The following is a 24,643-nucleotide window of genomic DNA, read 5'->3' as shown; positions in this document are numbered from 1 at the left end:
CACACACACACACACAAGGACAGCTGCTGGGCTGTGTGAGGCAACAAAGTCTCTCTCCCCCAGTGACCCAGGGCAACTCATTAGCAAATGTGTGTGTGTGTGTGTGTGTGTGTGTGTGTGTGTGTGTGTGTGTGTGTGTTTTTCTCAGGATGGACATGTCCTTTCTTTTTTTCTGTCATTCTCTGCCTCTCTCTGTCTTTCTCACTCTCTCCCCTCCTGTTCTGACTGACATGTCAAAGCTCTGCTGGGTCTGTCAGAGCGGAGCAGAGTACAATCGTATTCCTCCACGATCACCATGGGGTGTCTACCTTTGATATGAAGGACGAGAGACAAACTTTCTTTCCATCGCTGCCTGTAACTTTTCTTCAACCTTAAAGCTCTGTTCATGCTCTTCCCCGCTAGATCTTCTCAGGCTTTCTATTAGTTTAAATTTCACTGTTGTCAGAATGCTCAATTCATGCCACATATTCTCAGGTCCGCCATTTTTCTTTGTGACATTTAACTGAATATCTTTTTGTTTTGGACTGTTTGTCGCACAAAAGAAACAACTTGGAGATGACGCCTTCGTCTCTTCAGCTCCTCCTGTTCTTGTTGTCGTCTGATTCCTTTATCTTCTCTGAACCGCTCCTCTCTTCGTTCCTCTCCAACTCTGTCTTCTCCTCTTATTTCCCATGTACCCCACTTTTCCCTCCTTTCTTTGTTTTAAACTGAAAATCTCCAAAATGCTTCACATCTGCTCAGCCGGTAATCTTTATTTGGCATGGCCCTCAGCAACATGTCTAGATCAATCCTCAGAAATATGTCATTAAGAGTTAATGAATTTTCTCTGATTTGACCCCTCCCTGTAATTAAATTCCTTAACGGCTAAATGAACTGCTGGCCAACAGTCGCAGAGGGTACCATAACACAGCCAGAGAGCTACTCTGATGATGATGAGACTATAATAAGAACAGCACACACTGTCTGTCTGTGAAAATGAATGCACACCTGAAAGTTATGAGATGACATTATCTGATAAATGCAACAAAGTATCTCTATCACCTGTGGATGACATATCACACCTACACCTCTTCTCTGTCTATCACTGCACGGCTTGCAAACAATCTCTGTGCCTTCCTGCATCCGCCTGTCTCAGTTTGTCTCATTTTCTTTTATAAGCAGAATTTGTGCATAAGCTTTGTCTGAGTGTTTATTTTTGAACCGTGCTAATCACATTACCATCCCACATGCTTACAGTTAAGCCACCCTACACAAGATATATATTGTATTTAATATAATGTATTCAAGCCACACGTTTAAGAAAAAAAAAATCCTCCCTTGATGAAGAGTGACAACACTTTTATCAACATCCTCTGTGGAGCTCAGCCCCCAATTCCTATTTTAACATGCTTTCTCCACGGAGGAGGTGACAGCAATGAGCGTGTATGTGCGTGTGTGTGTGTGCGTGTGTGTGTGTGTGTGTGTGTGCGCGTGTGTGTGTGTGTCTGTTTGCAGATGTGCAAGTGCCTTTTCAATATGTGTTTATGCTTGTGTTTGAAGATGGGGAGACATTTTAGGAGGCTAACATTGATGCTGCTGGTAGACGATGTGCATCAGACACCCGCACACAACACTACCCAGAGCCTCCTCCTCCTCCTCTTCCTCCGTGTGGCGTGGCAATCATTAAAATGATTTATTTAACTATTGGCCCAAGGCTGAGAGATTAGTGTGACAGGCCTATTTTATAATTCATTCCCCCACCGCCAGGGGAAGTGCAATTCAGGCAGATGACACACATAGAGAGAGAACTCGGGACCTCGGAGCTCCTCCACGGATCGGGGGGGGAAAAAAGCCCTAAACTGCCGACGGATGCACATCCCTCTCTTTCTGCAGATTAAAAGAGAGGCAACGGTGTCTAGTCTGGAGTAGAGGAGAGCAGAATGGAGAAGGGGCATTTATTTATCTTCAAATCCATATCAACCACTGACAGATAGATGGAGAGGCTCTGGGGCAATGGCTGAGACTTTGTTTGGGGGGTTGTAAACTGGGTGTTATCTGTGTGTGTGTGTTTGTGTGCGTGTGTGCGTGCGTGCGTGTGTAGAAACACACAGCCAAGCCTGTGGAACCATATTCAGCACTACAGGGGTGCACACCAACACAGATGCTTTTTCTGTGACCCTGGATCTCCAAAAAAGGAGGGAGAATCACAGTGGGGGTACAGCCACAGGGGGGTGAGAGAGAAAGCGCTGGGCTTTCTGGAACAACTTCAAAATATCTATTCTTGTCTTTCTGTATGGATCTGACTGTTTTGATCTGGCAGCTGCAAGGTATCTGCCGATGTGTGTGTGTGTGTGAGAGAGAGAGAGAGAGAGAGAGAGAGAGAGAGAGAGAGTCACTGAAAACCAAACTAATGCACCCACTGATTAGATAAAAATAAGGTGGATGTGCGTGTAGGTGTGGGTGCTATGGCTAAGAGTGACTTTGCTGCAGGCTAATCACATTTATCATTCCTGAGAGAGGAAAATGGTATCAATCAGCCAGCAGCCAAGTTTGATTGTGATATTGTGTTGTGTGATTATTAGGAGAGTGAACATATCTGCACGAAGAAGCCAGCACTAAAAATGTGCATGTTTACATTGGCCTTTCTGAATTAAGCATCTTTGACTGTGCGGAGAGTCTGTGCCAACTGCACATGCTCGGCCACAGTTGGCAGGAACGTATCTGATCTATGCCGACTCTAAACAGGCCAATTTAATCTCTCTGTCTCTCTGTTGACACATGTCTAATTTAATGTGCATGTTGAGGCATTTCTTCACCGTTGAGGCCTTAAACTACCAACAACCAGATCCATCCAATTAGTGAAGCAAAGGTCAGGGCTAATCAATGCTACTGCACAGGGGATAAAGAGGACAGGGGGGCAAGAAGGGAGGGAAGGTGTAACAGAACTATTAGAATATGAATACACATTAAATGTTTTTAATTCTAAGTTTCTCATTTCTAATTCTACGTCCTTTATTCTAAACACCAAAGGGGTTGGATGAGGAAATACTATGAGAAGTGAAATTTACCGACCGTGCCTTAATGTTTCATTACCTTCGTAACTGGAAGGAACGTCTATCAAAAAGAAGGAATGAAATAAATTCAGTTAAAGCCTTGAGTCATTAATAAACCCTCTTTACACATGTGGGAGGAGTTTTCATTTCCTTGAGAGGGAATGATTGATTGACTAGACGAAGAGGTGTGGCTGAAGTTAAAGAGTCTGGGGAGATGAAATGCAGCGCCTGTCTTTTTTTTTTAAATTTATTTATTTATTTTTTTGATTGCCTCTACAGTTTATGTGGGATACTTACCGTTCAGTGCCACAAAGGTATCTGGAAGAAGAGGAGAAGAAATGAGGGGAAACGTGTTATTGCACGCAGCACAGAGAGCTTATGCTTTAACATGATCAAAAGCCATGACTTTTAAAGTAATTCAGAATCGACTGGCTGCTCGATAGTCTCCTAACTTTTAATCACAGGTGATATATATGGCTTCTACAGCTAATAAAGCTCCAACACTATGGTTTCCCTTGACTAAACCTCCTGATGAAATTGAAGTGAAAATGCACTGCCCTCATTTACTCTGAGTAAACAGTCGAACTTGAGATGAAATGGACTACGTTGAGTGATTTAATGTCAAATTGTTTTGAAGTTTCTCTTGCAAACTGAGCAGCTCAGTAAAATATCAACAGGGCATCACATATCCAAACAGTTATTTTGGACATGAAAAGATCAAATATACATCCGTGCCATTCCCTGTGTTGTAGATTAAAAGAGACCTTTCAAGCTTTTGAGTCTGACTGGGTTGAGAGCCCTGTCTTGTTTAATGTTTCAAAATGAGCCCTGTGACTGCTCCCAATGAGATGTCTCTTCTGTGTGTCGCTGAATGTTTGGGTTGTGTTTTCGTAGCAATTTGCAAGAAGGAACCCAGTCTTTGCGCGATGGGACACAACACTCTATTGAGCGGGGGACCAGAGAAACGGCGGGAGAAGGACAGAGGAGGATGAGAGCCGAAAGGGACAGATGGATGGAAGAGCCTGAAAGAGAGGATTGTGAGGGTGGAACAGACGGGGGAGAAAGAGGTGACAGCAGCGAAGAAAGAAACGGAGGGCCGAGAGAAGAGGGAGACCAAGTTAACAGAGAAGAGAGGAATGGTGGGGGGGGTATGGAAGAGAGGAGGAAAGATAAGAGTGAAGAGGGCCTGCTTACTTTGGCAGTCTCCCAGGCCATCTGTGTTACCATGCTCCACGTCCTGCTCAAAGGCTGATCTGCGGGGAACAGAGACATCATGGTCAGCGGTGGAAAACAGGCCAGGCCGTGCAGGCTCGCCACACCTAGCGAAGTAACAAAGCTATAGGAAGGCTACTTCAAAAACAACCCCAAACACAGCATACCCTCTGCTTACACAGTGTGTACTCTGCAGAGAGCCCTATACTGGAACAATATCAAAGAACACCTATCGGGTATCCTGGAGGCCTAAAATCAGTGGTTATGAAGAATACTGGCAGGCCAGTAAATCCATAGCTGGCACAGGACTCACTGCCAATACTGTTGATACAAATAGATTTATGTTTTGTTTGGCTGTAATAAAAACAGTTATCTAATGTTCTATAGCTTTTTTTTGTTGCTTCTTTTCTCTCTTGCGAAGAGTTAGATGAGATTAACATAACTCTCATGTCAATATATGAAGCTACAGCCAGCAGCTGGTTAGCTTAGCTTAGCAAAAAGACTGGTAAGAAGGGGGGGGGGGGGTAGAGTTAGAATGATAGGCAAGCTAGCTACTTCTCCCTGTTTCCAGTCTTATACTACGACTAAGTCTATACTAAGATAAGCTAACAGAGTTTCTCTCATCTAACTCTTGGCAAGAAAGCAAACATTTCCCAGAATTCTGAATTTTTCCTTCAGGAAGTAATGCACAAAAAATGATACTGTTTTTTATCAGAACTTCACTTTGATTAATCCTTTGTCCTATTTCTTTGTATCTGACATCATCTAGGCTCCAGTGGAGATGTGAGGCAATAGTCCCAATCACATGGGCCAAGACCAGGGAAGTGAGGGGTAACCATGCTTGAGGGCCATCATATGACACAGAGGGAGAGCGTTTCAGAGATGTTATTTTCTAATGCAATCTGCACGGAGACCTGTTTTCTTCCTGAAAGACCACCAAGCAGGCAGTAAGGAGATCTGTGAAACAGAGCGGACCAACTGTCAACCAGGATCACAGTCACGCATGACAGCTTTTCACAGTCCTCCTCAGCCCCCCCCCCCCCCACGCTGTTCCTCCCCCTCCTGCCTTTTCACCCGCCTCTCATCTTCCTCACCCTTCACTGGTCACAATTATAGCATGAAGAAGAATGATTTTCCAAAACAGCATCACCCACCCCTTATCCCCCTGATCGGAGTGGAAAGCGTGAACCTGACAATGAGGACAAGTACAGGAGATTTTAAAAAGGAAAATACAATTGGATTTTTTGCTGTTATGCTCTCAAATCAGAAACAAAGTCAAAGTCTCTACTTCATGTATATTTCTACAGTGGAGGTGATTGAAAAATTTAATCCATTCCTTTAGTATTCATCTTTTCCTCCAGTTTGACAGCACCTTAATTGGGACAGAGATGGTAAATTTTACTCTCTTGATAACCAATTTCCCTTCAAAAGCAGCCACACAAACAACAACAGTGGCATCCTCTTTTCATTTCTGTGGGTACATTTAATCTGCTTATCTGATTTGCTTATCATACACAATCATAATCACAAAGCAGACGCAGAGTTGCACAATTAAACCTGTCTAAGCATAAATGCCGTTCAGGCTCTCCTGCTTTCTGCTGGATTTTCCTCTCAGAGATGCCATGAAATGTTTAGATGAATTAACAATGAGTAGACACACTACAGATGCAGCGTCTGGCCCTTACTTGGCACATGGGAAAGTGAATGAACCACAGTGTGAACCCTCAGTTAAAGGGTTCATGTCCCACAGCAGCTGCATTAGAAGTGCAGTGTGTTCCAATGTGACACTACAGACGGCTCAGCTCAGAGTTAAGATCCCACTGCAACCGCATAATGCATATTTAAATCGGATTCAAACTGTACATAACTGGAGGCAGCCAAGGGCAACATTTTATATTTGATGTGATTATTATGTGAGATAGGCTGCATAGAGGGGACTCTGTTGCTGAAATGCAGGTCAGGCATAATAACATTAATTATTCACATCTGAAGAGATTGGCTACCAGGGACTTAATATATGTATTGTACTATATTGTACATATAGTGTAAAGTAAGTTTTGGATAATGTTTCCTTAAAGTCACCAGTTCATTTTGATTCATGGCTTTGATTTACAAAAGGAACACCTGCAGTAAACTCAAACTTCAATAATCAGGGGCTCACCAGGTAATAAGTCAGTATATGTACAGATTTTACAAGTCAGGGTCAGTGACTGTGACAGTGGTTTAAATAATTAACAAATAATTATGAATATACTGATCTGTTGTCAGTGAAACACAGTCATGTGCCTGTTTTACATATTAACAACCATACAGATTCATATGCAATCATTTGCATGAACAGGGGGTGACTGGGGACCATATTGCAGGAGACCAGAGTGCAAGCTGTTTATAGGCAGTAGGTATAAGAGGCATAACTCCACATGGGAAACCTGGCACGCTAACACCAGGGCCAGATGGAAGAAGAAAGGAGGGGAGGCATGCAAGAGAGAAATAATATGTCAGAGGAAAGATAGAAAAAGAAAGTTGGATAAAAATAGAATCACAGACAGGCATGGGGATAAGAAGATAGGTAGCAGGTTAGGAAGAGAGATACACAAAGACAGACAAGGAAACAAGAACAGAGGTAGTGCTGAAAAATGTTTTTATATAAATAAGGAAAAGAAAAAGAAAGAGAGACTGATGGTAAGAAAGAGAAGTCTCTTCTCTGCAGGGACCTGTTTGTCTGAGCAAACCTTTTTATTTAACACCAAAATGCCTCTGACTCTCCCTTCCCTCGTTTCATCCCTCCTTCTGTCCAGCCTGGCAAATGCTTTGAATAGCTCACCACACACCAACAGATCCTACCGGGCCTAATCCTCCACCCCCACCCTCTCACTTAAAAATATTGTACAGTAACAGAGCGAGGTCATCTGCCCCCTTTAATGCCACTGTGTCAGCCCCTGCTCCAGAGTGGAAACTCAATCAGAACAGTTCACCGCTTCGGCTTTGCAGAATAATAATAGGATGGGTAGTATGTGTGTTTTTTGTCCGCGTGTTTTGCGTGTACGCGTGGGTGCGTGTGCCTCTGGTGGACTGGCATGCCGGACCGATCATTTTGCACCAGCGGGATCAAATTCATTCAGTGTCAGATAGCCATTGGAGCGTTGGGTCCTTTTGTTATGACTTCATCTGTAAAATGTTTTTTCCCACCACAAAACTCCATATGCTGTTCTTTCAGAGAGCATAATCTGGTTCTGTGTCATAACTACAGCCACAAATTATAGTTACCGTGACCATCGAGCTTTCCCCAGCTCTGCGTACCCAACCCCGGGCCCGAGGCTAACAACACTTTCCTTCCATTCATCCTTCCAATAGTCCTTTCAGCTGGAGGAAATTGCACTTACTCACCATAAAATTAGAAAGATCACAGACACGACAAATCGAGAGAGGAATGCCACCAGGCATGACAAAAGAAAAAGGTGGGATAGTGTTTCATAAAACTTGCTTATGAACCAAATGTTTCCCCGGCCTCTTCAGCATCATAATGACTTAAAAAAAACACGTAACATGCAAAATGTTTACACATTTGCTGTATTGTAGCTGTAATGGAGGAGCATTCATTACTAATGCAGACTTCATGCAGGACGAGACGAGGGGCTGCAACTATGATTTTGAAAGATCATGTTTTGCACGGAGGATGGATCGAAATACTACGATACCCATGAGCCTCAGCCGCCATTGCCAAACAGAGCTGTAGCGAATTCAAAACACTTTGGCTCTGTTCAGACCTGCCGTTAACATGCGTCTCGGGTGATCCAATCACAAGTGGACAGCTCTGACTACAGGTGTGAACGCACCAGTGACGCACAGAGATCTAATCACTCAGACCACACTTGCATGTGGCCAAGATTCATTTTTTGAGTTTGAACGCAAATGCGTCGTAGGCCACATTGAAGGACCACCTACTCAACTGACTAATTCCTTCTGCCACAGTTTCATAATGAACTGAAATTAATTTTTAGTGTTACTAAGACATTGATTTATTTGTTTGACCGCCATATATTGATTTTCAATTTTTTTTTTTTTTTGTCTTTTAGTATTTCAAATGTTTTAAAATCTTTTTTCATTGCAGAGCTGATATCGATTCGCTCAGCCCCTCCTAGCCCAGCTCTATCCGTCTCTCTCTCTCTCTCTCTGGCTAAACCAACAACGTATTTGGTCTTTAACAGCAGTGATGTACATGTTTGTTTGCATATAGAGCAGGGAGGTGAGATCCCATCACAAGTAGTCACTCAAGACGCATGTGGAGATGCATTTTAATGCCAGGTGTCAACAGACTTGCTTGGAGCCGTTCATTTGTGAGCGATTACCTGAGACGCATGTTAATGCCAGGTCTGAACTGGCCTTTGTAGCAGTTGGGAACAAAAGTGAACTAATTTTAACTTCTAAATGTTTTTTTTCTGGTTGTTACGAAGTCTAATTTTTAGCTTACCAGCACACTGAGCAGTATTTCAAGCTATGTGATTGGATTGCTCATACCAAAATGCTCCTCGGTAGTTCAGCAGTCGCCTTCTCTCATTATGCTGTCATGTACACAAAAAATAAATGGTATTTTCATACACATACAAGCTTTGGAAGTGTGCAAACTGCTAGCAACCTAACCCTGTCTATGCATAAAATGAACAGGTCTTAACTTTCATAGCACTGGATGCCAAAATGTCTCCACCCGCTTTCCAACTCTTATGTGATTGTGTTTGTGTTTACTTACTTCATGTTGCCAACCACTTGTCTACAGGCTCCTTCTGATACCCAACCACAATACGGGTCTCTGGAGGCTATACACGACCTGGAAGACAAACACATACGCCATTAGCCCCTCATCATATTGCACACTGGAATATTGTTTCTCTCTCTGAGAGGGGATCAAAGTTTGTGTATGAGGATTTCATATGCAAACATCAGACTTACTTCTTGCATCTTCCATGTCTTTCGCAGCGAGACAGTGGTACTTTAACCACACAGGAGGTGAAAGCGACCCACAGAGCATGACTCTTGCTGTCTATCTGCATGCCAATGATGCGCTTGTCCTCTACACCATCTATACTGCACCTATGGGAGGAAGAGAGGAAGACAGGGAAGAGGATGAAAAATCAATTATTCTGTCTTTCCTTCAACTATTTTCTTGTTTAAGCACAAGGTCCAATAAAAAGTTGTCAGGGACAGTTGGAAGAAGTCAGAAAACAAGATTTCACAGTTCATTTAAAGAGATAAAAAGAGAGAGATTAAGATGTGGCAGGAAGAGACTGCGAGGTCAGGGAGAAAAGAGATAATGCTGGACTTGAGAACTTGGGGTCAGGAACAGAGTGGGAGATAAAGAGAGATAAAGAGAAGGGGTGATACAGATACAACAGATAAACAGACAGATGGGCACTGTGAGCAGTCAGCAATAACACTGCACTTAACTGCAAAACCCACTAACACTAACTCTTGCCCCCCCCCCCCCCCCCCCCCCCCCCCCCCCCCCTTGCTCCACCATTCTTCCATTCCTCCATCCCTGCTAGTCTTCTTTGTCTCCTCGGCCCCACAGGAGCACACCCTAATCCCTCTGGGCGTGTCAAGCATCTTTCTCTCCATCCATTCCTCTCTCCATCCCACCATCCAACTCCTGGGATTTAATCTCCCCTTCGCAGTGCCCTGGTCCCGCATTAACGCTCTCAATTAGGGCTTAGAGTCCATCTACACTGGGTAATGCACAGCAATCGGGCCTGCGCTGATCCTGCCAGCCATGGAGGGAAGCAGGCAAAGTCACTTACTGTACACGACTAAAGCCAGATGGCCAGCAGCCGGCGAATGCTCGGCCTCAGCCACAGAGACAGAGAAGAAACAAAGAGAGAGAGAGAGACAGAGAGGAGGAAAGAAAGAGCCACAACGAGGGGAGGGAAGAGAGGGCAGGGCCTGCCCTTCATCCCCTCCATACGGCTCGTCACATGGCCGCAGCATGTTGGACAACAAACAGTGGTAACCTTGAAAGCCCTCCTGTCAAGTCCTCGCTCGACTTCCCTTCTTCTTCTTCTTGGTTGTCTAAAACAATAACGTATTTCTCCTCTCTGCTTCTTTCCATCTCTCCTGTCTGAGCTTCACCTCAGTTCTCTCTCCCTCCTCTGTTTGTATTGCCATTCGTTCGCCCTCATCCATTACCCCTCAACTAAATATTTGCTTTGGCAGCGTCATACTGTGGCTGATTTTTCCTTATTCACTTCTATTCCAAATACACAACAATGCTCAACTCGCTTCACCCCACCATACCCAGCTCACCCACACACGCTCACATCCATGCATGTACCAACAGCCGTGTAATGTATTAGTGAAAGATCACAGGCTGGTTCTAAAGACAAACACAGACCTCAGTGTGTGTGTGTGTGTGTGTGTGTGTGTGTGTGTGTGTGTGTGTTTCCTTTAATCAGCCAATGATTTTGGAGGAGCTGGGCCACGCTGTGGTTGGGAACCACAGCGCTACGCTATCCAGAGCCTTAGGGTCTATGTCTTTAATTTAGTAGCTGCGGTTGGACAAAGTGTAACCTGATAAAACTCTTTTAAATGATAGAGTAGCCATCTGGTTGGCTGGCTTCGCTGTGTAGCTTGGGTCAGGGGAACTGACTGGTACTGATGGAGCTGGTGGGTTGGCGGGTTGGCTGAGTTGGGGGATGGTTGGAAACATGCAAAAAATCTCACACACACACACTCTCTCTCTCTCTCTCTGTCACTCTATAACACACACATATGCAAAAACTGATCTTCTTTCGTTTGTAGCAACTGTATCCATGTGTTTCTCTATTTCTATCCATCTCTCTCACACATGCACACGTCCACCCAGAGCTACATACTTGTCCGGGTTGTAGACGTTGAGCTCCTCCAGGAACAGGCTATCGTTGAGGAAGCCGTTGTTCATCTTGGCCAGGAACTTGAGGATGATGCCTTTCTCCGATCCTAGGAAGACCACTGTTTGGTTCTTATGTGGACCCGCCTCATTGTCCACCACGATGCGCGTCAGACGATACCTGTAACAAAGAATACCAAGTTAAATAAATAAAATTAATCAGTTGGTTAATTAGTCAGTTTGTCTACCAACAGAGGAACAAGTTTGCCCCTCAGAGGAGCAACAGATGGTGACGAAGGACACCAGCAGGGATTCAATGTAAATCTTTCTGTCAAGTACAGTACTCTTTCTACTGGACCACATTCAGAAACTTGTGAGATGAAATTTGCATTGATAAAAAGATACTACTTACTTACTACTTAAAAATAAAGAAATAAGAAATAAGATCTACAAAAACTAAGTGAATATAATTTCCTAAACAATTAATATATAATGAATAAATCAGTTTGCCTTCCATCATTCATGTCAGAAGTCTAAACAAGAATAAGGAACAGCAGGAGAGATTACACAGTTTTATTAATCTCATTAACTGATTGTTATTTCATTAAACTCAATCAGATTGCCACAGGACATGTGAGGTGGTTGTTCAAAGAAAAACATTACAAAAAAGTTGCTCATGCAACAGACAACAGTTGTGAATGCTGCACTCTTTTCTTATTGACAGCTGCTGGTCACACAATTTGGCTCAGCACCAAGTGGAGGTGCATAAAACTCAATTTTCATTTCAGTATTTGTAAAAAAAAAAAAAAAAAAAACAAAACAAAAAACAAGCAGATAGGTAGCTTGTGGCAGAAATCAGCAAATCAGACACCTGCCTGTTAGTGTGTCTTGGATTGGTGCCCTATTCTGCTTACGGGTGTTAGAAATAAAAGTCAGATGGATCAAATAATAAGAACAGGTTTTAAGAAGTAGCCTCTTCTTAGATGGTAAAGGCTACCTACCTTTACCATCTGATTTCATCACATCACAGATGCCGGTATCTATCTCTCAATTAGTTTGAGGGCCAAGAAACTCTTTTATTATCAAAAAGGTACATATCTATTCATCAGCGTGTATTATGCAAACGCATGTTTTCATGACTTTTTTATTTAAGGAGATTTAATTCAAAGATTAAAGATGAGAGCTTATCTTAAAATCTAGGAAGTCCACTTTCACCCTCATAAATGGTTTACTTAGTGTTCTCAAACAGTACACACTAGTAAAATATTCATAACGCTGAAGGAGAATTTATTTTGGCTGTGATTCATGTATATTTAACCTTACTAACAGTTTACACCATGAGCCTATTAAAAAAAATACAAGGTCAGATCCTCTTATCCCATCTCCCCTCTGTTTCCTTTAAATATCTCTATTCTTTGTGTCAGTGACTTTATCCAATCAACAGTAACAGCAGTCTGAAGGTCTAATGTGGTTTTGATCTCTTCAAGCATAACAGGAGCTCTAAGGACCGTGTCAATGTGATTTGATCTCAGAAATAATACAATCTCAAGGACTAAGACATTCACTGTGTCTCCTATTCAGGCTAATACGAATCTCAAGAGAGGGATTCTTCAGAGTGTCTCCCCTTTCCATTTGAATCACTGTGTCCAGCCAGCTGAGGTCCCTGCACAGCACAGCCAGGCTCAGGACAGAAAAGGCTCTTTCAAATTTGCAGCTAAAGCTCTTGCTGGATATTCGGGTGTCCTCTGCAGGGTGTTAGCAAGGATCAAACCTTATTACTGGTTTTGTTTCCAGCTGATTTCAGCTGAAGAATACTATTTCACATCAAGACTGTGATAATTATCACAAAAAACCTTACGCTCCTTCCACCTCATATGCCTTCATGATCTTTTTGAGCTTACATAATGCTTTTAACTACTGCCTTTGACTTGCATGCATGGCTCTGCTCACTGCGGTGTCATTTCAAATCAAATCAAATAGTCTGATTGCTGATTATGTAAAGACAGAAACACTGTTATTCATAATATGGCCGCATGATAGGGTGCACTAATGAACAGATAGAGTTATAGGGATTACCTTGATGAAAGCTGTTCATATTCTGACTAAGCCTGCACAGTATGTAGGTCAAACCTCAGCAAAGTAGCTGCAAGATGTGATACGACGCAAATAATTTGTAAAACCGAGGAAGAATTCTCTATGTATCTCATCTTTAAAGTGATGTTACCACCACTGAGGCTTGTCAAGGGTCTGGCAAGCACTCCTGACCTTAAATCTTGAGCAGCTGCAATTGGGAACCAGGTCCATATGAAAAAGTAGATTTCTTTTTTTTTTTTTTTTTTTAACTTTTCACCAAATGCTCTGTCAGCTAGTTTTGCCCTGCCGATGGGACGGCGGTATGCTGTCGTATTCCCCCCAGAGGCTGGCTGAAATGTCTGTGTGAAGTGTAGCTAAAAGTCAGACAGACCTTTATGATCAAACAGTATCAGCCACAGTGCACTGGCTTTTGGGAAATGGGCTCAACTCTAAAAAGTCAGGAGAAAAACCAACCACAGAACAAAAAAAAACAAAAAACTTTTTACTCCAGTATCCTCTCTTTGAAATATCTTCAGAGGATTTCAACAAGCAATTTGCAACAAAGACTAAACATTGCCAAAACCTCATGAAGAACATGAAGACAGACATCAAAGAGAATTCAAATTGTTTACTCTGTATTTATCACATTACTACACAGTCAGGGAAAATGATGTATACTATATGGTGTATATCACTTTTTCCTCTACTACGGTGAAATGGGTCAGCGGCTAGTTTGTGGTGGAGTACTACTGTGTTTTAATGAGGCCGTCTGACTCTCAGAGCAGCACTTCACGTAATTATTGTCCTGGGCTGAAGAGGCTCATAGACCTCTGATGACAACGGCCTTTGGAGTGTGTAATACATACCGGACCATGGTCTTGAGGAACCAGGGCCTGTTAGCAATGGAGGGCACAGCCTCGTCCATCAGAGGATGCATCTTGATGAAGTTGAGTGTGTCGTCGGGGAACTCATTGGATACTTTGTACCTCTCCATGGATGGAGTGCCGGCGCAGTTGCCAGGCCTGCGAATGGAGAGCAGGAAAGAGGATGATGGTGATGAGGAGGAGGGGTGATGGGAGAGGAAAAAATGGTGAGCAGGAGGAGGGTGAGGCACAAAACGAAAAACCGCTACATTGACTGTAAAGGGGTTGTGGGGGATGATGAGCAATTCTTCATGGCCATAGCTCCAATAGAAGACAGAAAGTTTTACTTCCCTACAATCAATGAGAGTGTAGCTTTAAATTACTAAACTGTCATTCCAAGAGGCTTTGGTCAGAGCAGAGGACATGGGATGTCTTCTTTTCTCTGGACCTGGGGTAAAGCACTGAGACATTCTATCTATCTGATCCTTTTACAGGGAGTTGGTGAGCTGCTTGTAAAAGAGAAGCTGCTTTTGATAGCATATCCCCTTTGCAGGCATCTCACCTCTTAGAGCTTGTAAAACCCCTTTACTGCGTGGTCTTTGATACCCTGCCACACCACATAATCCACACCAGGCCCTAGAAATATTAGCTTGCTGGCCACCGAATGTCAGACGCTGTCAAAATGTCAGGACCAAGCTCTAAAATATACTATATATATATGTGTGTGTGTGTGTGTGTGTGTGTGTGTGTGTGTGTGTGCATGTGCGTGTGTGTACGTGTGTGTGCATAAAAGAAAGGTATCTTCATTTTTCGATGAAAATCTTCGTCTTATGTGTACGTCACCACTTCACAATAAGCAGCATGAGTATAAAGGAAATCCAGTGATAGAAGAAAAAACCTTCAGCCATTCTATGCATTCCTAGATCCATCTTTATCATGTCCATACAGCCAAAGGACAGAATTTCAAGGGCAAATATAGTTTGCTTTGCTTTTTATAAAACATGCAATAGTGCACTGTATAAAATCTATAATGAAAACATACTAAATAGTTTTTTTTTAACCATTCAAATTCACCTGAAATAAAATGTAATAAAAGAAACTGACAGATGAGGTCAAGTCAACTGCTGCTAATGTTAAATTAACCTCAAACTGATGATTAAGTCGCAGCATTTGCAGAACCGTTTGTCACTGTAAAAAAAACAAAAAAACAATGCTATAACATTTTCTTTGCTGTAGCTACATTTATGTCTGCGGACATATGGAGACCAGAGCGGAAACAGACATCTCTTAAATACGAAAATCTGTAAATGATTCAGTATGAGAGTGTAACACATGGAGGAACAGTCTGCTGCAGGGCCGGACCTGGGTGGCATTGTTACAACTCTCCGTCTGTTTGCCTGCAGATAAAAGGTCTGAACGCAGCAGAGGATGGAAATGAAATCAATCGCATCAATCACGACAGAAACAACGGCGGCTATATCTGATCTTTGCAACGTCTGAACTTGTTGAACATAAGCAAGTAATTACATGCTAATTGAGGGGAGCGGGCAAACTCACACATATTCACACAATGCACAGAGATGAATGCAAAAAGAGTACAGCACAGAATCTCTGTAGGTGAGGTACCGCCTCCTCAGCCATACGGGAACACACACACGCATACCCGCACAGGGTACCAACAATTATCATGGCCCAGATCTTTGTAGTAAATCTGTTTTTTTTTTTTCTGAGGATAAGAGTGCAGCTCTTGGCGCTAATTAGCAAGCAATAGATGGGAGATTGATCGGGCTGGTGCATTTGTGGAATTAGCCAGCCATCTGTAAAATGATCTCATGCTTCATTTGTTGATAGTGAACCCTTCTTTAATGCAACCGCGTGTGGGGGAGAGGTGAGGTAATGGGTTCGGGGTATAACTGTGAAAAAATGTGGCATCTGGGGGAGTGTGTCTGTGCACACAGGGTGTGGGTGTGACGCAATGTGACATAGGATGTGTAATCCCCGGCAAAAAAAAAATGACGCAACATGAGTTAAAATTGTGGTGCTATTAACACATCATAATTCAACAAGTCTTGTGCATTGACTAGGGCGCCATATATCGCATGTGTGTTAGAGGAAGAGAGAAGCAATGTGACTGAATGAGAATGTGTGTGTGCGTGTGTGTGTGCGTGCGTGTGCGTGTGTGTGTGTGTGTCTGTGTGTTGTGGTTAATTAACTGCTGTTGTACCTTGGCTTGGGAACCTTCTCTTCAGGAAACGGCGTCCAGGTGGAGTCTGGGGATTTCTGCTCTTTGAAACGCCCTGTGAACGTGTTGGCCACCTCCGCCATGTCATAGGCGCACACTGCTGAGCCTGGGATACTGCCAAAAAAGGAAAAAAAGAACACATAAACAATCCCCTTGACAGAACACATCAAAGAAACACCTTTCCAAGCCTGGACTATCACCAGGAGACAGAAAAATGGTTTTACACTCCCCCTTTCAGAAGGGTTAAATCCCTTCAGGATGTCTCATTTAAGCTTTTCCATATTTACACTGGGTGACAGAGTCAGGTTTGCAACGTTGTCAAGGTTTTGCTAAAGTAGAAAAATAAGAGGTGTCAAGATCTTTATCCTCACTTCCCTCACCTGTACAAAAAAAAAACAAAACAAAAAAAAAAAAAACACATTTTGTGGTTTAAAAAAAAAGTGCTATTACCTCCATTTAATAGAAATATTCTATTCTTATTTCTGTTTCGATTACAGTTTCAGTGCTATTGTACCCATCATGTTACTGAATACACTGTCATAGTATATGAGTTACAGTGTCTGCCTGCCAAGCCTCATGAGGACACACATTCCCTAACCATCCCCTCTAAGACTGGCTTTCCCCAAAACCCTTGAGGCATCAAAGTTCATCACAAGTCCACTGTTAAGCAAGAAATATGGACAACAGATTATCTTATTATTGCTATTCATTTTAAGGGGAAAAACACCCCTCTTGTGATAGCAGTGGAGCCACAGGCTTCTGTCCGTCTGTGTGGAATCAATGCATAGCAGCCTGCTGAGTCACTTTTCTATTTTCCCTGCATCTGTTCTCTGAAATAAAAACTAAGAAGTATTTATTCTTTATCAGACTTTCTTTATAAGAGAAACATCTTTGTCTCTCTCAGCTGGCTGGATTTTCTGGCTGTTGCATCATGGGTTAAACTCATCAACTAGACACTGGGGAGACAGCATACACAAGGGCGGTATTATAAAGAGCAAGGTCAGAGAGCTGTTAATTCTTGGCTTAGCTGCTAAATTACAGTAATTACCCTCTGCATTGGGTATGTACAGAAAGTTAGACAATAGCATGTCTTTTTATACCAGGCTGCTAACAAGGCAGATAGATGGTGATGGCGAGCGGGTCGGCCAGTTAGCGAGTGGGCCAGGCAGCATCCCAGACAGACAATTAAACGACACACAACCCTGAGAGCTGCCTACAGTCTGGATGTGCTCCCTCTAATTTCACCCCCTGACTATGAAATGGAAAATTAATGCCAGGATCAAAACTGGCGCTTATAGAAATTTTCAGAGGCCCTGCTTCATTGGGTTTTAATGTCCATTAACCATGCTCAATTGCACTGTCACAAGCAATTGTCTTATCTGCTAAAAAGCAGCCATAAAATGGAAAATTACAATATGTGCGAGCTATCAGCCAAGCTTTATGGCTTTGTGGTAATTTTCAATTTAGATAAAAACTCCCCCTGCCTATGAATATGAAAGCAGCTCTGAATATGATTTGTAAAAAGGAAAAATAAAATTAAACACCTGCATGTCAAAAGGGCAACAAAACAGTTTTGACAGAAGATGTAAATGTTGACCCAGTAGTCTCCGGAAGTGCAAGAGGCACAGCAGAGGCGTGCGCCACTAACATTAACAAAGGTCAGGCTGTCACACTGTTGATGAATTGAGGGCATTTTTTTTTTTAAAGTATTTCAAACTGAGAAAGATAATTGGTTTGATAAATAGGAAGTGCAGCAGTTGTTGAATCACATGAACACATTTGTGACAAGAGACAACGAAAATGACCTCAAGATATCAGTTCCATCTGTTGCTCACCTCAAACCTCTTCAGGTTTGATACACCTGTTGCTTTTTCAATGCCTTGTTTAGCTTTCTGTTCTGTACCTGTTGTAAGGTGTGGAGAAAGTTGCCATCACCACGTCCCTCCCGTTGATGTGGATGACATCTGTCACCGCCTGCAGAATGTTGAAGTAGAAGTGGGAGTCGCCGGGGATGGAGCAGTTCAGCCGAGACTTGAGGAAGGAGGTCCACTGCTTCTCCAAGACACGAGGTGAGCCGCCTCGGTCGTTCTTACAAACCCTGGCCACCCGAGGAAACACCACCTGACACACAAGAGACGCACAGCTGAAAGGTTACATTTGAATGGCTCAGGGTTTTACATATCACATCTCCAGTCTCGGGGTCTTGTACTAAATATTTAGCAGTCCATCAAAAGAGAGCTCCTCCAGTTTAACATTCTGTGGAATTCCAGATGCGGAGTTAAAAAAAAAAAATCTAAATTGATGCCGATGCCTTCTCCTTTCATGTCAAAAAGGAAACTTGAGGGGCGTCGTGTAGCGTAGTGGTCTAAGCAGGCGCCCCATGTGTAGAGGCTACAGTCCTCGCTGCAGTTGGCCCCGGTTCGAATCCCGCATCGGACGACCTTTCGCTGCATGTCATTCCCCCTCTCTGCCTCCCTGTTTCCTGTCTCAATCAAATAAAGGCATAAAAAGCCCCAAAAAATATACTTAAAAAAAAAAAAAAAAGGAAACTTGAACCTGTATATTTGCCATGACAATGGAACATGTGACATTAACAGCGACTGAATGGACCTGGTCGTGAGATTGTTCCCTCAACTGATGCTTCCAAAGTCAAGGACGAACCTTGAACCTCAAAGGATAACTTTTGAATTAGATGTTTTGGTCTTTGAATGACAAAAATCTTTGGGAGACACCACAGTGACTTCATCCAGTGTTTCATCACTTTATACAAAACTACAAAACACAGAAGACTAAATTGGTGTATTTGATAGGCTGTTAAAGAGTCAGCACCTTGGCAACAGAAAATTTAGAGCATACAGCCTCAAAAAGGAGCCGGCACTGTAATTACTAACTGTCCCGTAACATCATGTAGCCCGAATTGTAATTTGTTGTTGTCACACTATAATTAACAGCAATAAATCTAACCCTGACCTGAAATTGCAGCCTGGAGTAAACAGTGTGAATGGGAGCGAACATGCATTTAAACCTGCTTCCTACACACACGCCTAAACACACACACACACACCAACATGCAGAAAACACCCAGTTCCTACTAAGAAAAACACACTCTCTCTCTCTCTCTCTCTCACACACACGTGGCTGTTCACTGTGAGATTACAGGGCGCTGAGATTACAGAAAAGGTATTACACTGAACAGGTGAGACTGTCAAACTGAATGTGGAATTATGTCAGCTTTACATATTACGGTTCAGTGTGTCACATTTCTACTCCCTGCAGATAGCCGAGCACTGGTTTATCTGTGTGTTACTTGGGAACACACACACACACACACACAAATGGTTCAAATACACACACATATGGTATATAACATAAATGTCTTACAGTGAACAAATATTTTACTTGAGGCTTGTTAAGTCACTTGTGTAATGAAAAATGTACCATTACACATTCTCCAGATAACAATGTAACAACCCAACATTAAAACAAAAAGCAAACACAAACTTGCCACAGCAGATTTGTCAGCCTGTCATAAAGCAGAGCTGACTATTTACATTGTCAGGGAAGGCCATTCTACTGTATAACAATGAAGAGATATCATTCACTAAATGTTAAATTACTCTCTGCACCATCAGCTCTACCACCACATGCATAATTATACTGACACTGCTTTCAAAACACCCAGCAGATTGAGAGGTCTGATCTGTATTCATGCCCTGTATAACACATGCCTGTCACTTCTGGCAGCGAATCCATTATTTCTGTGATTCTCGTTACCTCCGCTCTGTTCCCGTCTCGTCCCTTCTCTTTCTCACTCTCTCTTTAGTGTCTCCTTTCATTTATACTGAAAAATACATATTGAGCGATTCATTTCCATAACACATTTTCTTCTACCTGGTATCCAATTAAACTTTCTCAGGTCAGGGTCCAAAACTGAATTGAGGAGATTAATAGAAAAACGTCTGTTAATGTCCCTCTGGTGTAAAAACCTGAAGAAAGCGTGTTTCTTCTTCAACCTCTCCTCTTCCATCCTTGTCTCGTTTCTCTGAGACACTTGGGTGGAATTCCTCTTGGGAAACATTGAGACGATAGGTCAAACGGGAGTGTTGCCGGACGGACATGGAAGTGCAATTCAAGCGATATATTTAGCCTTCAAAAGGGGATCTCTATTCACATATTTAAAAAAAAAAAAAAAAAATCTATTTTAAGTCCTGCATCCTGCCCAGTGTTTATCTGCTACTGAAAAATGTTTTGGCCACATTACAGCTCCTGAAAGCCTCCTTCCAGTTGTGTGATACACCCATATCCTGTTAGTTTCCTCAGGCACTTCCTGATTCTCTCTGTAAATAGGAAGTCACCTCTCATTAGAGTTCAAACAATAGCCGAAAAATAGGACCTGTGCTTACCTTTCCCATTGTGTTGTACTCCATGGCAATTTCCCGAAAGAAGAAGTAGATGAAGTCCCCATAATCGACTGCCTGGACAAAGTACGGCTCTGCAGGAGGAAAAAAAAAAATGAAATAAAATATTAGTAAAAAAAAGAAAAAGTGACGTTTTGCCGTGACAAAGCAGTTCTGACACCATATTTCACAGTAAACAGGCACAATGTCAGTCATATTATGCAGAAAAGCACCGACTGTGAGCCTTGAGTGCCTCAATCTATAATCCATCATATCAGCGAAACAATTTGCATGCAAGGAAAGAAGGATCTCTCTATTGAGTTTTGACAGGCTGGACTTGAGTTTGTTTCTCCCTGGGGCAGAGCAATTTCCTGGCTACATCAACTCTACCAGGACAGGTTGGCAAAATGACTGTGTCAAACAGAGCGTGTAGCATTAGCATAAGTGCTCCTTCTCCTCATATCTAGATTCATACACGGAGGTGCAAAGATACATAAAGCACAAGTTAAGGAAAGCACCAACACGCATGTTCAACCCTGGCCTTATTTTCTAAACTTGTCAGTCAGCTGGGTGCTTTCCAACTACAGGGACTTTGTTTGTGTGTCCCATACTCACCTTTCAGCCATTTGGAGTCGTGTTTGACAGTGCGCAGAGTCGGGCTGTCTCCTAGGCTACGATAGATGACCGCATCGATCGCTAGAAAGTCTGTTACAGTGGCCGAGTACAGCTTGCCATCTGGAGAGGGAACACAGAGACGGAGAGAGCAATAAGGAGGGAAGACGGAGATGGAGAGGGGGGAAGAATGAAGAAAGAGAGCCACAAAGGAAGAAAAAAAAAAGGTGAAGGAGAGGGAAGTTTAGTCAAGAGAGCGAAACACATGAAGCCACTCAGAGATTCCTGCAGTTTGTGGCTGGATACACTAACATGTTTTAGATGGCTCAGACCTGGAAAATGAATGAATCACACAAACCGACGAGACTCTCTGATGGACAACAAACAGGGCTGTACACAGACTTGAACATGTTGCACATTTGTAATTGCTCACTCTCGCAAACACTCTTCAAAAGCTCAAACAAACACTGAAGCCCTGCACACACACTGTCTCTCTCAGAGCACCACAGAAACCCACAGTCACACACTTATATGCACGTACGTACACACACATGCTTCACGAACACAATCCACCGCCGGCATGACCTCAGCCCGCCTCGGCTTCAACCACAGTGGAAAGTCAAACTACATAATTGAAAGGATAGCAGTCAGAGGAACCCTCTTGATTACTCAGTGCTTCCAGCTCCTTCCAAGCGGCTCTGCTACACATTAACTGGTCAAGCTATGTGTTTGCTCTCTTTCTCGGCTTGAAACAGGCAGGGACAGCTCATCAATAGTGCCATAAATCAGTTCACAGCAAATATGAATGGGGACTGGATGTCTTTAGCAGCCTGCGGGTCCGTTGCATGAGAAGAATCGCACCCCGCCAACGGAAAGCTGACTCATTCCGGTCCCATCCATTTGTGACTTGTTTTTAATTTCATGCATTTTGAAAGAAAAGTGAGCGAGAGACAAAGGAGACGACAGAAAACTTCTATAAAATCGAGAGACGGATGATTCTGTTTCTTCTGTTCTCACTTTAGAACTGATGTGTTTCCAGAGTGCTCTAATAAGCAGCGAGTTCCTGACACAGAGCAAATGTGGCCCCGAGTTCGATGATTTGCTCTAGTGCTTGTAACACAGATTGGCTTTCCTTCTTTGACATGTTGTCGGAGCACTGCCATTAGAATAAACCGCAGGGTATTAAGAACAATATTAAATACAACCGCAACTAATCCCCACGCTCAAATAGACGCAACTTTCCCATCCAGCTCAAACATGTTCCAGTGTTTAATAAGTGCACATAGGAGAAAATTAGGATTAATGTTTTTGCCTCATGGCAGTCAATGAGTGGTGGCAGTATCACACTCACAATCTATTTTCACCTCATGGCGACTTTCACCAATGTTAAGCCACAGTACGGAGAATTTCGAAATTCACATTTGAGACAAGTGTAATAAAGATAATTGTGAGTTCAACATAAACAGGTTTAATCTTACCAGCAAAGAGGGCAACATTGGCATGCTTGGCATCATATGGACAGCGTGCCATCCCACTGATCTCCTCTCCCAGAGCCTCCAAGGTGTCCATCTAGGGTCACAGATGAGGTGAAAGGTCAACAGAGGGTCAAGACAATGCAGTCGTGTTGTCAAACAAACAATGCACTTGAAATACGGCTTAGACAGGAATTGTTGGTTCCCAGTTGGAGGAAAAAGATCTAGAAGAGGAAAAGGAGAAATGTGCTCAAATGTCAAAACAATGAAAATCTGACGGCACCACTAGAAAAAAATAAAAAAGTACTGTGTTAAAATGGAAAAATATGGTGTGAGTCAAAATAGTCCCAAAAAAGTTGTGGTACCCAGCCCAGGAGTGTGTCCATCTAGCTCTGACCTAAGCTAATATCCAGTGGATGGAACTGTGGTGTCGTACTGAGAGCTGTCAAAGCAGCCCATCTGGGAGTATCTGGGAAACTGTCATGGAAGAAGATAAAAAATAAAAAAAACAGACAATTTTCCACAGAAACATGTTTCACAGTATGGGTGGACGTGGTTTGCTTTCCCCCTGCCATCTTTTATCCTTGGGCTGGTTCTGGTGTTAAAGAAGAGTTTTAATAACCCTCGAGACAGATCTTTAACCCATTTACTGTGGTGCTTTCCCTTGCCCTGATTTCTCAAGTCTGTGCCTTTGCTGTGAAGAGGAAAGAAATGGGCAGAGGGAAAAATGGGTGAGCACATGGCCCTGAGCAGGGAACGTGGGGACTTTTTACTAAAGCTCAGTAGTTTTTAAATAGTAGATCATACAGTAGTCATTATTTTAGATTTTGCAGCCTTAACTTTGTCTTAAATGCTAGGAGCTTTTCCTTGGGCGAGACTCCTACTTTTAATTCTTCACCTAGACAATGCATAAGTTGTCTTTTCTTAGCACTGGGAGTGTATTTTATCCAAACTTTTTTTGTCATTCTGTCACTCAGTAGTCCCATTTCCATGAGTTATTTTAAGGCCCTCTCCATTGTTTAAGAAGCACTGCTGGTCTAGTTTAGGGCTTAGTGATGATCTCTGTGAATTGGAACTTAGTTTTTTTCTTGTTTTGCACCCTGGTTGGTTGGGGTATGATTGGCTGGGCATGGCAGAGGATGAGATGTGGGTGAAAGGTCAATATCATCCCACCATGGGTAGGCTTGTCTTCCCCAGCAGGCCATAGGATGCTCTGTTACCCTGGCTAACGACCAGGGCTACACACAAACACAAGAGAGAAGAAGAAGTCATAATACGCTGGCCAGAAGCTGAGGTCAGGGAAGATTACCAAACGCACTGTTTGCCTCCAGAGTTCACAATACATAGTAATTTTTCTTCTGTATCTCAGTTTCTATCTCTCTCGTATTCTACTTCCTTGCTTCCACACTTTCTCCCTTTCTCTTCACAAAGAAGAGCGCAGCTCGCCAAGGCTGCAAACTGCTTACGCCGCCCTTTCTGGTCTCTAAACAGGTCATTTTGTTTTCTATTCCTGTCTCGGCGGAAACGGTTATCATCTGCCCACTAAAAAGGTCACACACACTCCGGCGCAATGCTGGAAAAGCCTGCCAGAGAAATTGTTGAGGCTGATTTGGCAGAGAAAATTACAAGTGACCTTTTACAACAAACACAGAACCACCAGCAGCAGCGCATTTCTCGATTTCTCATTCCTTCTGTTTCTTCAAAAAATTATAGGAGGATAATATATGGAGGCGAGCTGGTTTGAAGATATATATTGTTATTAGACAGGGGAGACTGTAATTATAGATTAGGCTGAGTTAATCATAAGGGACGTGAGTCACTGAAGGTCAGGTGCGTCCACTGAATCACAGCGTCTGTGTGTACAGAGCGACAGGGCAACTCGGT

General features: G+C 42.9%; 1 protein-coding gene across 4 annotated transcripts in view; it reads right to left on the bottom strand.

Moving 5' to 3' along the window:
* Window positions 1-24,643, bottom strand: part of sema6a (sema domain, transmembrane domain (TM), and cytoplasmic domain, (semaphorin) 6A) — a 115,133-nt gene that overhangs the window by 16,191 nt on the left and 74,299 nt on the right. For 2 of the 4 annotated variants that reach the window (XM_056375591.1, XM_056375590.1), the window contains 12 exons: window positions 22,766-22,856; window positions 21,291-21,410; window positions 20,682-20,770; window positions 18,182-18,399; window positions 16,261-16,392; window positions 14,040-14,195; window positions 11,108-11,281; window positions 9,192-9,332; window positions 8,992-9,069; window positions 4,227-4,285; window positions 3,330-3,350; window positions 3,073-3,093 (listed from right to left, as the gene is read on the bottom strand). In XM_056375591.1, coding sequence (XP_056231566.1) covers window positions 3,073-3,093; window positions 3,330-3,350; window positions 4,227-4,285; window positions 8,992-9,069; window positions 9,192-9,332; window positions 11,108-11,281; window positions 14,040-14,195; window positions 16,261-16,392; window positions 18,182-18,399; window positions 20,682-20,770; window positions 21,291-21,410; window positions 22,766-22,856 — 1,300 coding nt within the window. The remainder of the gene's footprint in view (window positions 1-3,072; window positions 3,094-3,329; window positions 3,351-4,226; window positions 4,286-8,991; window positions 9,070-9,191; window positions 9,333-11,107; window positions 11,282-14,039; window positions 14,196-16,260; window positions 16,393-18,181; window positions 18,400-20,681; window positions 20,771-21,290; window positions 21,411-22,765; window positions 22,857-24,643) is intronic. The other 2 variants (XM_056375592.1, XM_056375593.1) reach the window with 1 other exon arrangement.

This window comes from Seriola aureovittata, chromosome 5 (assembly GCF_021018895.1).
Source record: "Seriola aureovittata isolate HTS-2021-v1 ecotype China chromosome 5, ASM2101889v1, whole genome shotgun sequence".
Taxonomy (NCBI): domain Eukaryota; kingdom Metazoa; phylum Chordata; class Actinopteri; order Carangiformes; family Carangidae; genus Seriola; species Seriola aureovittata.
This window is presented reverse-complemented; position numbering and strand designations above follow the sequence as displayed.